The following is an 11,402-nucleotide window of genomic DNA, read 5'->3' as shown; positions in this document are numbered from 1 at the left end:
TGACTTGTATTTTGCTTAAAGTGGGGCTCTTTTGGGGAGAAAATCCGAGCACCTTTTATTCCTCCACAGGTAAAATACAGTGCAATGTAATTTTAAAGCTATACTAATTCAAGTGGCTCATCAACCCACTTTTTGTAGCAGTTTGTTTCTGTAGTGCTCCACTTGTTGCTGTAAGCTCATTCCAGACTTCCTCGGCCTTTTGCCAGACTCCAGCTCATCTTGGATCTTCATAACCTTTACCTGTGTTATAGTGAGAAAGCAAATCAGTTCTGAACATTTCTCAACTACAATCTGACTTACTTTCCAACATGCCTGATGATGGTACTCACAGGCATCAGGTATAGACTAAAACAGTTTATGCCTGCCTGAAGTGTGACTTTTTTTTTTTATAAGAAGTAAACAGTTTTCAGCAAATCTAACTCATACAAAGATGCTTTTGAACAAATTTTCACTTGCCTCTAGCTCTCTCAGCCTTTTCCTTTTGCTCTCAGACATCTGAAAACTTCTGAGCGAGCTTTGAAAAACTGCACTGTCATAGTTTGACAGACTGGAAGAATCGGCACTGCTGTCGCTCTCCGAGTCTTCGTCTTGCGAGTTGCCACTATTGACAGGAATGAGATCCATTTGACTGCAGTCTATTTCTTTTTTATAAATGTACACAGGAGGCGAGACACTCGGACCTTACCTCACGTTTGCGTCATCGCCGCTGTCTCGCTCCACCACAGTGTCCCACTTAGATTCAGTCTTTGCTATGAGAGATAAGAGAACAATAAGCACGATGATCTGGGCAGATTGATGATACAGTAACATCCTGATAAGTCTTACCTTGAGAAAACACCCCAGTATCAGTAGTCTTCTCCCACTTAGACAAAGGCACACTTGAGACAGGAACACTGCCTTCATCCACTGGGGAGATAAAACAGCCACAAGGTTATGACGAGGACAGGTCATCCTTGAAAGGCTTCCAGTTAGATCGTGATAACAGTGAGTTTGCTCTTTAATGACTGAGAAATGCACAAATCTGTTCCTGCTGAGATCGAGATGCATACTCGTTACTCAGGACATTAGTGTATTGATGTATGAGATGGGTGGATTATTGACTTTTTTTGTTTAAAAAAAGAAAAGAAAAAGAAAACACTATTAATATGATGTGGACTCACAAGGCATCCCATCAATGTCATCAGCGGTGACCCCTAAGGGAACACCGTCTATGTCATCAACAGGGACTCCATCCAGAGGGTCCCAGCCCATAGGGCAGCCATCCAGGTCATCCACAGGAGCTCTGTCCAAAGGTATGCCATCTATAGGTGTGCTGTCCATTGGTGCACCGTCAATATCACAGGATACTTCCTACAAAGAGACAAGAAAATGCATTTATGTCGAGGTTCATTTACTTTTCAACAAGGGGTGCCTATATTGTTGAAATGGCATCACCAAAAGGTAGTAATAAGGGGAGTAATTCAGCTAACCTCTGCCATCTCTGCCAGCTCCTCCCCTGCTTTGGCAAAGCCGAGAAAGATATTCTGAAGGTGGATTAGATAAGGCTGTGGGTAAATGGCCCAGTCCTCCCAAGCTCGAAAACAACTCATGACCTTTTGCTGTGGAGAGAGAAAAAGAGATAATATGCACATGAAAATGTTTTGTTGTCCTATTTTTAGTAAATGTCCTTGTGCGAAAGGCAAGCAAATTCCATGATTACCTTAAACAGCTCAGCCTGCAGCCTTGCTTGTATGTTTTTATGCGCTGCGTTAAGATCTCCAAATATCTGTGGCAGCTTTGCTTCAAAACTGAAAAGATGAGGGGAAAACTTTAAGATGGTCAGACAAAGGTGAAATAAAATGCAATCAGAGTGCTCAGGCCAAACTTAGGGAAAGTCTCTTACTATTTCCGGTAATACGAGGCACCGGCTACTTTGGCACATGAATTGTGCAAGATGTCTGACACAAGGTACAATCTGGCGATCTGTGAGATTGAAGTGGACACAGAAAAGTTCAATATGACCTGGTTATTGTAGTTTTACAGAGATTCTGTGTAACACGTGTTATATAAAGATATAAGGAAGCAAACTGCCTTCTTCTGAAGGGACGTCTGGAGCGAGGAGAAGGAATCGGAGACATGTCCCACTACTTCCTCTGCTGCATCCGCTCGGTCAAGACAGAACATCATGGCATTGGCAATGTCTTCTCTCCCTGGAGTGAGCTCCTTAAGCAACATCTCCAGCCTCTGTCTGTGCCTGAAAGAGTCATGTTCATTCAGTTTAACTGAAGTTACAAGCGTAAATAAATGTCGCCGTGAGCGCTAGATGACTTACTCAGCTCGGAGCTGCCCTTTCTTCACCTCCTCCTCATGGGAAACATCATCTTCTTCCTCTGCCCGTTCTTCACTTCTCTGAGAGTAGCTGTTTAAAGAAGGTGGTCTCCACAAAGAGCCTCCTCGGAACATGCGAAAATCTGTCGTCCTCCACTCTGTTGGGGACTCTCCCTAAGGTATGGATGAAAACCAGACAAATTTTAAAAAAAGAAAAAGAAAAAGATGATTTAAATCCACATGACCCTGTTACTTCCGGTAACTGTTCAGAAACAAGGTTTTGCAGAAACAGAATACCTGAAGAATGGAGAAAAGCTTCCAGCGATAGTACACATGATCTTGGCTTTTGTTGTCAAAAAGGAATCTGAGACAATAACGGATAAATAAATCAAACACGATGCAATTTTCTCTCAACTTAACACCAACACGGGCCCAAGTGCTGCAAACATACCTGTAATGTGGGTTGTTTTTCTCTTTATTCATGATTATGGCTTCAAACACTGGACCTTCACGCACCACAAACTCTATCATCCTGTGAATAAGGAATAACAGATTCCTGTGGGGACAGAGAGGTGCATCAGAGCCAGGTTTAAGATTAAAACTCATAATGCACACTCAAGCATCTCTAACAGTAAAAGGCCCATGAATATTATTGGCAGACTAGATGCTGCTCACTCTAAATCAAGATATACTGTGCTTATGCATGCCCAAATATAATAGGAGAACCACACGTGTGGTTCTCTCTTTTTTCCCGATAACTGAATATAAGAATGGAGAAGAAATGACACAATCACAATAACTTTTCATGGCCCACGTTGCAAAGCCCCAATCCAAAGTTTAACATTAATCATGAAGCTTCAAGATGCCAAATACGCAAGAATCCTGATGTCTTGCTATATTTGACTCATGCAAGGCTTTGAGAAGAAAAAACAGTCATTTATTACTGTGCTTTAGTTGTCAGGGTTGCCAAATTTATGACATCCTGTAAAAATCTTGCCGTCTAAAATGTCTGAAAAAGATGTATCCAGTGGTTACTTTGGATTGGGGTTCAGGCAGACCTGAAACCTGTTTGAACTTGAACATCAGTGTTGACTGTGTTCATGCAGTTATGTCTGCCACTATAGTTACACTCACATACAGTGGCTTGCAAAAGTATTCGGCCCCCTTGAACTTTTCCACATTTTGTCACATTACAGCCACAAACATGAATCAATTTTTATTGGAATTCCACATGAAAGACCAATACAAAGTGGTGTACACGTGAGAAGTGGAACGAAAATCATACATGATTCCAAACATTTTTTACAAATAAATAACTGAGAAGTGGGGTGTGCATAATTATTCAGTCCCCTGAGTCAATACTTTGTAGAACCACCTTTTGCTGCAATTACAGCTGCCAGTCTTTTAGGGTATGTCTCTACCAGCTTTGCACATCTAGAGACTGAAATTCTTGCCCATTCCTCTTTGCAAAACAGCTCCAGCTCAGTCAGATTAGATGGACAGCGTTTGTGAACAGCAGTTTTCAGATCTTGCCACAGATTCTCGATTGGATTTAGATCTGGACTTTGACTGGGCCATTCTAACACATGGATATGTTTTGTTTTAAACCATTCCATTGTTGCCCTGGCTTTATGTTTAGGGTCGTTGTCCTGCTGAAAGGTGAACCTCCGCCCCAGTCTCAAGTCTTTTGCAGACTCCAAGAGGTTTTCTTCCAAGATTGCCCTGTATTTGGCTCCATCCATCTTCCCATCAACTCTGACCAGCTTCCCTGTCCCTGCTGAAGAGAAGCACCCCCAGAGCATGATGCTGCCACCACCATATTTGACAGTGGGGATGGTGTGTTCAGAGTGATGTGCAGTGTTAGTTTTCCGCCACACATAGCGTTTTGCATTTTGACCAAAAAGTTCCATTTTGGTCTCATCTGACCAGAGCACCTTCTTCCACATGTTTGCTGTGTCCCCCACATGGCTTGTGGCAAACTGCAAACGGGACTTCTTATGGTTTTCTGTTAACAATGGCTTTCTTCTTGCCACTCTTCCATAAAGGCCAACTTTGTGCAGTGCACAACTAATAGTTGTCCTATGGACAGATTCCCCCACCTGAGCTGTAGATCTCTGCAGCTCGTCCAGAGTCACCATGGGCCTCTTGGCTGCATTTCTGATCAGCGCTCTCCTTGTTCGGCCTGTGAGTTTAGGTGGACGGCCTTGTCTTGGTAGGTTTACAGTTGTGCCATACTCCTTCCATTTCTGAATGATCGTTTGAAAAGTACTTCGTGGGATGTTCAAGGCTTGGGAAATCTTTTTGTAGCCTAAGCCTGCTTTAAATTTCTCATTAACTTTATCCCTGACCTGTCTGGTGTGTTCTTTGGACTTCATGGTGTTGTTGCTCCCAATATTCTCTTAGGCAACCTCTGAGGCCGTCACAGAGCAGCTGTATTTGTACTGACATTAGATTACACACAGGTGCACTGTATTTAGTCATTAGCAGTCATCAGGCAATGTCTACGGGCAACTGACTACACTCAGACCAAAGGGGGGCTGAATAATTACGCACACCCCACTTTGCAGTTTTTTATTTGTAAAAAATGTTTGGAATCATGTATGATTTTCGTTCCACTTCTCACGTGTACACCACTTTGTATTGGTCTTTCACATGGAATTCCAATAAAATTGATTCATGTTTGTGGCTGTAATGTGACAAAATGTGGGAAAGTTCAAGGGGGCCGAATACTTTTGCAAGCCACTGTATTACTCTACTATGACCTGAAGGAGCAGCTGGCTTGATTTATGACAAAAGTACTACTCTACTGACATCTGACTTGAGAAAAATCAACATGCCTTCTAGCTGTATCGTCTGCAGTGTCTCAGCCTACCCATGGGAAATCCAGGGCGTGTTGGTTTAAAATACAGATGCCAACGGATATTTACAACAATTGCAATTAAGTATTTAACAGAAAAACTAGCTGACAACTGAATGACATGATGGGAACAAGATGAGTTTTGACGGATTTTTTATAAACTGAAACAAGAATTGCATGTAAACCTCAAGCCATGACATTTGACATGTGTGAGGAATTATCCAAAAGTTCTGCAACTCTGCCCTTAAAAAGCAAACACCAGACTTGATTTAAAATTGGCCCATCTACCCCTTTTGAGATTGCTCTGCAGTTCTGGACTGCTTCTAGTGTCGCTCAATTTACAGAAGGCCTGGTCTGACCACTTACAGGTGCCCACCTGCAATGAAGCTCAACCTTGTGCGAAGAGAATGGATTTACTTCTCATCATGTTGGAGATGAGAGCTCGGTCTCAGGCAGCCAAACCTGAAGGGTCTTATTTAGGTCATCTGAGCTATCTGCTGTGCTGACCCCTTGTGAACGAGAGCAACCAAAAGCAGCAGCAGGTTTAATCACTGACAGGTTTTATGCACTGTGGATTGTGCCCATGTACTGTTGGGGGGGAACTGCGCAGCGCACTGATGAGGCAACGGTGTTTTTTGGTCACAACAACAGTCTTCACTGTAACTGCAAATGGTCAGAACACGCCTGAGCATGTAGCCTTCTTAAAACAGCAGCTCTGCTGGAAATGCTTTACTGCTTCCCAAGGAGAGGGGAAGGTGACCAAATTTAGATTTTTATCATCACGGGCAGAGTCACACATCCAACAAGTTGCAGATGTCAAAGTATCCACCCACTTACAGCAACTGTAAAACAACTGTGGGATGCCAAGTGTGGTTCTAACAGCCCTAAGACCTGAGACTTCCTGCCACAAACAACACATCTGGATAAAAGAACAGTGCACCACAGCCTCTCGCCTATAACACTTGTGTTACAACAGCTGGGCAGTCATAGTAAGAAGAGTGTGTATACCTTTCGGTTGGGATAACCACTTTGACTACGGCTTCGGACAGAGTCTGTTTGTGAAGTCAAACCAAATAGTGAAAACGTTAAAACGTGAGCACTTGTACAGATGAAACACTGCAGGATACATACAGCATAGAAAACGATGACAGTATTAACGGTCAGTGAAAAGAGATAGGGTGACACAGCTGTAGGACTCCAATAAACTATTGTAAAATACTACACAATCTATACAAGCTGAGCTGATTCGAGTAGAAGATTCTAGGAGCGACATGTTTAACATTTTATATAGATACAATACAGTCAGACCATCTTGTGACTTTAAATTTGTTAACTGACATATCCTTGTAGTCTGGAATGACAATGCAAGGACATGTGATTAATATGACAAGTGAACCATACACTGTAGATAAATGATGGTGTGGCTTATGGATTTATGGTTCGACTACAGAGGGTTTTGGATGTTTCCAGATTCCAGGAATAAAGGATTCAAATGTGAGCCTTGGGGCACTGATTTTGCCAATCAGGAGGTAGCCCGTTCTTTATTTTACTGTAAATATGACTACATTGTAAAAACTAGACATTGAGCTGCATTAAATAAGACCTGAAATCATAGTTTGAGATGAAATATTAGAAAATAATAAGGGAGTCCATGACTCCAGAGGAAAAAAAGGAGATTTACTTTCTAGTTCAGTCAAACAAATGAGGTGCCCCCTGCTGGCCATTAGAAAGAATGCAGATTTAAGGCACTTTCTCTGTTTCTTTCAGATTCTACATCTTTAATATACAGTCTGAAATGTTAAAACATGCTTAGTAATAATATGACTGTTTAAAAAAATTAAATAACTGTGACAAATAACTTTTTAAAGCACAAATTTACCCTGACTTGATCACTAGCTATAGTTTCCAAATTTAGATCAACAGCAGGTCTTTCCACAATAAATAAGTAAATAATAATAATAGTAATACTGATAAATCTGCAGGTCTTTAAAGAAACCATTTTCCTTTAATTGTCACATTCTTATTCCTAATTCATTACATCACAATCAAATACAGTTAACACCAATTACTTGTGGATAAGATTTTACCTTGTCAAGCTCTTTTTTAGACATGCCCAGCGGCTTGGTGAAGTCATTGCGGAAGCGATCCCTGGGCTGAGCATTGAAAGGCAGGCCGGATGGCGGCGGCGGTGTGACTCTCACTCCCACCGGCGTGTAGAGTGGCTGAGGTGGGATGCGAGCTGGTTTGCCCCATCCCAGCTTCATCTCAAACCCCATAATCACTTTACCTACAAAGCAAACCATATTTCATTGTGCTGTGAGAAGAACAGCTGTGATATGTAACAGGGGTATTTTTAAGAGTCACCTGTACCATCTAGTGCAGCCAAGGCTCTCTCCGCATCTTTCCGTGTCATGAAGGCCACGAATGCTCTGTTAGAGGTTCTGCAGCGCTCCTCGTCTGTTCGGGGCCACATAATCTTCACACTGGCCAGGGGACCATACTTACAAAACTCTTTACAGAGCATTTCTTCATTCATCTGAAAAGTAGTAGAAATTTAAAGCGAGGGTCGTACATGAGCAATATGCTGAACCTATGCAAGTCTGTGTGCACCTTTACCTTTGGACTTATGCAGTTAATGTAGAGATTAGTGGTGGTTGGCACTGTCAGGTCATCATATAACGCTGTAGGGTGAAAAAGGGCTTGATGTTAGGTCAATTTAAAGGTTACCAAATTGATCAACTAACAACAACAGTAATATCAAAGGAGGGGTTTTACTTGATCGTCCCGATAAAGGCGTGTCCAGATCTCCATATGGTCCTCCACCGGAGTCAGTTTTCTTCCTTTTATGTCTCTCCTCACGCTCTTCTTGTATTCTGTATCCCCACACATGAAAACAGATTTACATGTCCCAAGAAGATAAGCATATTTCACAGAAACATGATTTCTAGCACATTTTTGAAAAATAAATTAAAAAACAAAATCAACTTACAGCTTAAGTTCTTCCTTGAATAGTTCGAGATTACTCTTCTTTTTCTCTTCTGCCTTTTTTTTAAAGGTCTGTCAAACAAACAAACAAACAAACAAACAGCTGGTTATTAAAAACGTTCAAACACTGAGAGCTAAGGCTAATAGGACCGTATTTTTACATTAATACTTAATCAGATATTATGCATTTGCATCAAAATAAAAAAATGAATAAACTTACAGACTTTTTGCTTTCAGCTGATGGTGAGACATGCTGGGACACGTGGACAAACTTGGTAGCAGGTTGGTAGAGCTTACTTTTCTTGACCTCTGCTGCTTCCTCCTCTGCAAAGATTAAGACAACCCTCGAATACTGATCCGGCTTATTTATGTAATCGCTTTCATTGTTATGATTTGACCCTGAACACCATTCAGACAGAAAGTGGCACTGGTTCCAAAAACAATTCATATAAACTCACTCACAAGTGAACTAAATGAGATGTGTGTTCATATAACAATACGTTGAGCAACTATGTTCAACTATAAGTAATCCTATAGTGGAGTGCTCCCCGAGTTCACAGAGTCTCAGAATTTTATTAAACCATCACAAACATGTGGCCCTTAAAAATGAAGATGGTGAACTATTTCACAGCTGAGTCAGGCACTCAGTTCATTATTATTATTATTTTAAACAGGCAACTTGCAATCAGGCTTGGTCCTGACATCCCACTGCTGAACAAAAGGAACATAACTGCAATGTCGCTAAATCACATCATGATGCTTGTGAAAACCCTCGCTGCTCACCTTTAGTCGCATTCACAATACCTCCACGGACAAAAGTTTTCACTCTGCTTTTCTCGCTGGTCTCAAATGAAGCCAGAAATTCTTCAAACACCTCTGCTGCTTTTTCTTCCTCCTAGACATACAAGGAAACACTATTTGTATTAATTCATTACCATATGATCTTAATAAGGTTTTATTTCCGCCATACATAAAAAAAAAACAAAAAAAAACAAAACACTCTGCATCGTATCTAAATGTTACATCCCAAACCCCCTGCACCTTTTTTTTGAGCTCCTCTTGTTCCTTCTTTGTGAGTGTTTTCAGTGGAGCTGCTGGTTTCCCCTTTCTATCTGCCATCCTCAAGCTGCAAGCAGTACATAATAATACACAAGGGTGGAAAAGTTCATGTTAAAATGCCCTTCAATTGGTAGCACAGAAGAAATTGTAGAGGTCTTAAAAATGCCTAACCTCCTCGACAGTAGTTTGCACACAATTTTAAGCAACTTGTAGCATTTTCATGCTTTGATAATAACAGTAAATCTTAAGAGGGCTCCCTGATCCAGTGGGAGGCAGAGCCCACAGCAGCAGACATGCACTGAAGGGCAAAACAATAGTCTCTGTCTTCTGTTGAGTCATCTTACCGATTTAGTGTCACTTATGGCATCCTTTCTTTGGTAAGATATTAGATACAGACTATTAAAGGAGAAAAACACAGAGTATTAATCGCCAAATAAAATAAACAACACACAGGCACAGAAAAAAACTAGTGCTACTCATCAATAACCACACACAGTGCTAACCTATGGTACCACGGGGGTGGACACTGGGGTGTTTACAACCCTTAAGTTTGATAGTTAAAGCCAAGAAGATGAAGTGCATTTAACTAAGAGGCTCTTTGAACAATAAATATGCACTACTTAAACAGAGAAGCTGGTCAGGTCCATCTGGAGCAAATAAACGTGTTTAAAAGGCCTGGACAACACACAGGCTATCACTCCACTTTGCTAATGTTAGCTAACGAATAAGGAGCTAGCCCACCCTTAACCTTCAGATGAATAATGCTAGAGCTTATATTTCCTCTGTCAACCTATGACCCCAACAATTCAGTAACTCGGACACATTTGCATCTTTCATAATCGCAAACACCTCCCTCAGTGCTAACACTCACACAGAGCTCAGACACTCTTAGCTAGCTAACATAACTGTCTCTTTATGTTGTTCTGAAACGCCGCAAAAGCGCCGACTGACCGCGCAGGACAGCGTTTAAACCACAGTGCATGCACACAACCCGATATAACCGCAACTTACAACGTGTGTTAAGCTATTGCTTCACCATTTGTTTGCGTCTGACAAGTGTTTTCTATCACATCGTGCTATCACGAAGCGAGTGGAGCTCCTGAGAGAGGACGCCTGCTCTTCTCTGCTCGGTCCGCAGCTCATTAAAGGAGTCCGTATTTCTGTGCGCTCATACTCCACTCATTACGGAGACTTCTCTTTCTTTCATCTACCTGCTGCTACAGTTTTGCCTCCTCACGTCCAGGTTTGTGGTGGTCACCTGCTGCGGGGTTTTCATAAATCTCATAAATGTCAGTTTGGGGTTTAAACAGAGAGAGAGAGAGAGAGAGAGACCCCTTTATTTATTAAAGTGCAAGAGGCTGATATAAAGCACTTTTGAACATCAGTGGACAAAAGACAGCCCCAATCAATTACTGATTATATGTGACACGTGTGATGGAAAATATTAAGGTATATAAAATAATTATAATAAATTTAAAACATGCCCCGATCATCAAGCTGCAGAGCAATTGGTGGACCTTAGCTTACTTGATTTCATGATCATTTGTGCCCATTGAGTTATTATCCAGTCCAATCCAATCCAACTTTATTTATAGAGCACTTTAAAACATAGTTGACCAAAGTGCTTTCCAGTTAAAGGATAGCCATAAAAAACAATAACCACATATTAAACAAAAAGGAAAAATAAATAAAACATGGAAAACTAGAAAGAAAAAATGTACAATAAATTGAAATAAAAAAAATACATTAAAAAATTAAAATTAATCAAATAACTGACTAAAACTGATTAGAAGCCAACTCTGATACTACTCCTAAAATGCCTTGAAGAAAGTGTATGTTTTTAAACGTGATTTAAAACTCAAGTGTTGGGTCCAGCCTAATATGGAGGGGCAACGTTGCTGTTGTGGCAATTTGGGAGCCACACCAGCAAAAGCTTGTCCCCCTGGTGTTTTTTCAGACAACAAGGAGTGACTGGTCCTTTGTCCTTGTTCTCCACTTTGAGGGGTGTATATGTGTTGAAGGTCTCCCAGGTAGGAAGGAGCCAGGCAGCTAAATATTTTTAAATTAATTATAAAATCGACAGACAATCAACGTAAAGAGGCAAGACCAAAGGTAATGTGTTCATGTTTACGTGTCCCTGTCAGCAGACGAGCTGGGTTTCTGGACTATTAGTAGGCGCAATAATGAGGCCTGA

At 41.2% G+C, this 11,402-nt stretch overlaps 1 protein-coding gene across 4 annotated transcripts in view; it reads right to left on the bottom strand.

The window, feature by feature from the left end:
• Positions 1-10,464, bottom strand: part of zgc:163098 (uncharacterized protein LOC100037380 homolog) — a 12,345-nt gene extending 1,881 nt beyond the window's left edge. The window contains exons 1-23 of one of the 4 annotated variants that reach the window (XM_063484657.1): positions 10,420-10,464; positions 9,553-9,604; positions 9,191-9,275; positions 8,933-9,044; positions 8,370-8,473; positions 8,154-8,221; positions 7,940-8,037; positions 7,781-7,845; positions 7,535-7,700; positions 7,252-7,451; positions 6,173-6,216; positions 2,759-2,863; positions 2,605-2,671; positions 2,312-2,481; positions 2,071-2,233; positions 1,883-1,962; positions 1,700-1,787; positions 1,470-1,598; positions 1,161-1,350; positions 826-906; positions 686-749; positions 457-601; positions 130-240 (exon numbers count right to left, since the gene is read on the bottom strand). In XM_063484657.1, the coding sequence (XP_063340727.1) occupies positions 130-240; positions 457-601; positions 686-749; positions 826-906; positions 1,161-1,350; positions 1,470-1,598; positions 1,700-1,787; positions 1,883-1,962; positions 2,071-2,233; positions 2,312-2,481; positions 2,605-2,671; positions 2,759-2,863; positions 6,173-6,216; positions 7,252-7,451; positions 7,535-7,700; positions 7,781-7,845; positions 7,940-8,037; positions 8,154-8,221; positions 8,370-8,473; positions 8,933-9,044; positions 9,191-9,268 (2,328 nt within the window). In that variant the 5' untranslated portion in view covers positions 9,269-9,275; positions 9,553-9,604; positions 10,420-10,464. Of the gene's footprint in view, positions 1-129; positions 241-456; positions 602-685; positions 750-825; positions 907-1,160; positions 1,351-1,469; positions 1,599-1,699; positions 1,788-1,882; positions 1,963-2,070; positions 2,234-2,311; positions 2,482-2,604; positions 2,672-2,758; positions 2,864-6,172; positions 6,217-7,251; positions 7,452-7,534; positions 7,701-7,780; positions 7,846-7,939; positions 8,038-8,153; positions 8,222-8,369; positions 8,474-8,932; positions 9,045-9,190; positions 9,276-9,379; positions 9,524-9,552; positions 9,605-10,219; positions 10,342-10,419 lie in introns of those variants that run through there. The other 3 variants (XM_063484656.1, XM_063484655.1, XM_063484658.1) reach the window with 3 other exon arrangements.
• Positions 10,465-11,402: the final 938 nt, after the last annotated feature.

The sequence above is a fragment of the Pelmatolapia mariae genome, linkage group LG10_11 (genome assembly GCF_036321145.2).
Source record: "Pelmatolapia mariae isolate MD_Pm_ZW linkage group LG10_11, Pm_UMD_F_2, whole genome shotgun sequence".
Taxonomy (NCBI): domain Eukaryota; kingdom Metazoa; phylum Chordata; class Actinopteri; order Cichliformes; family Cichlidae; genus Pelmatolapia; species Pelmatolapia mariae.
This window is presented reverse-complemented; position numbering and strand designations above follow the sequence as displayed.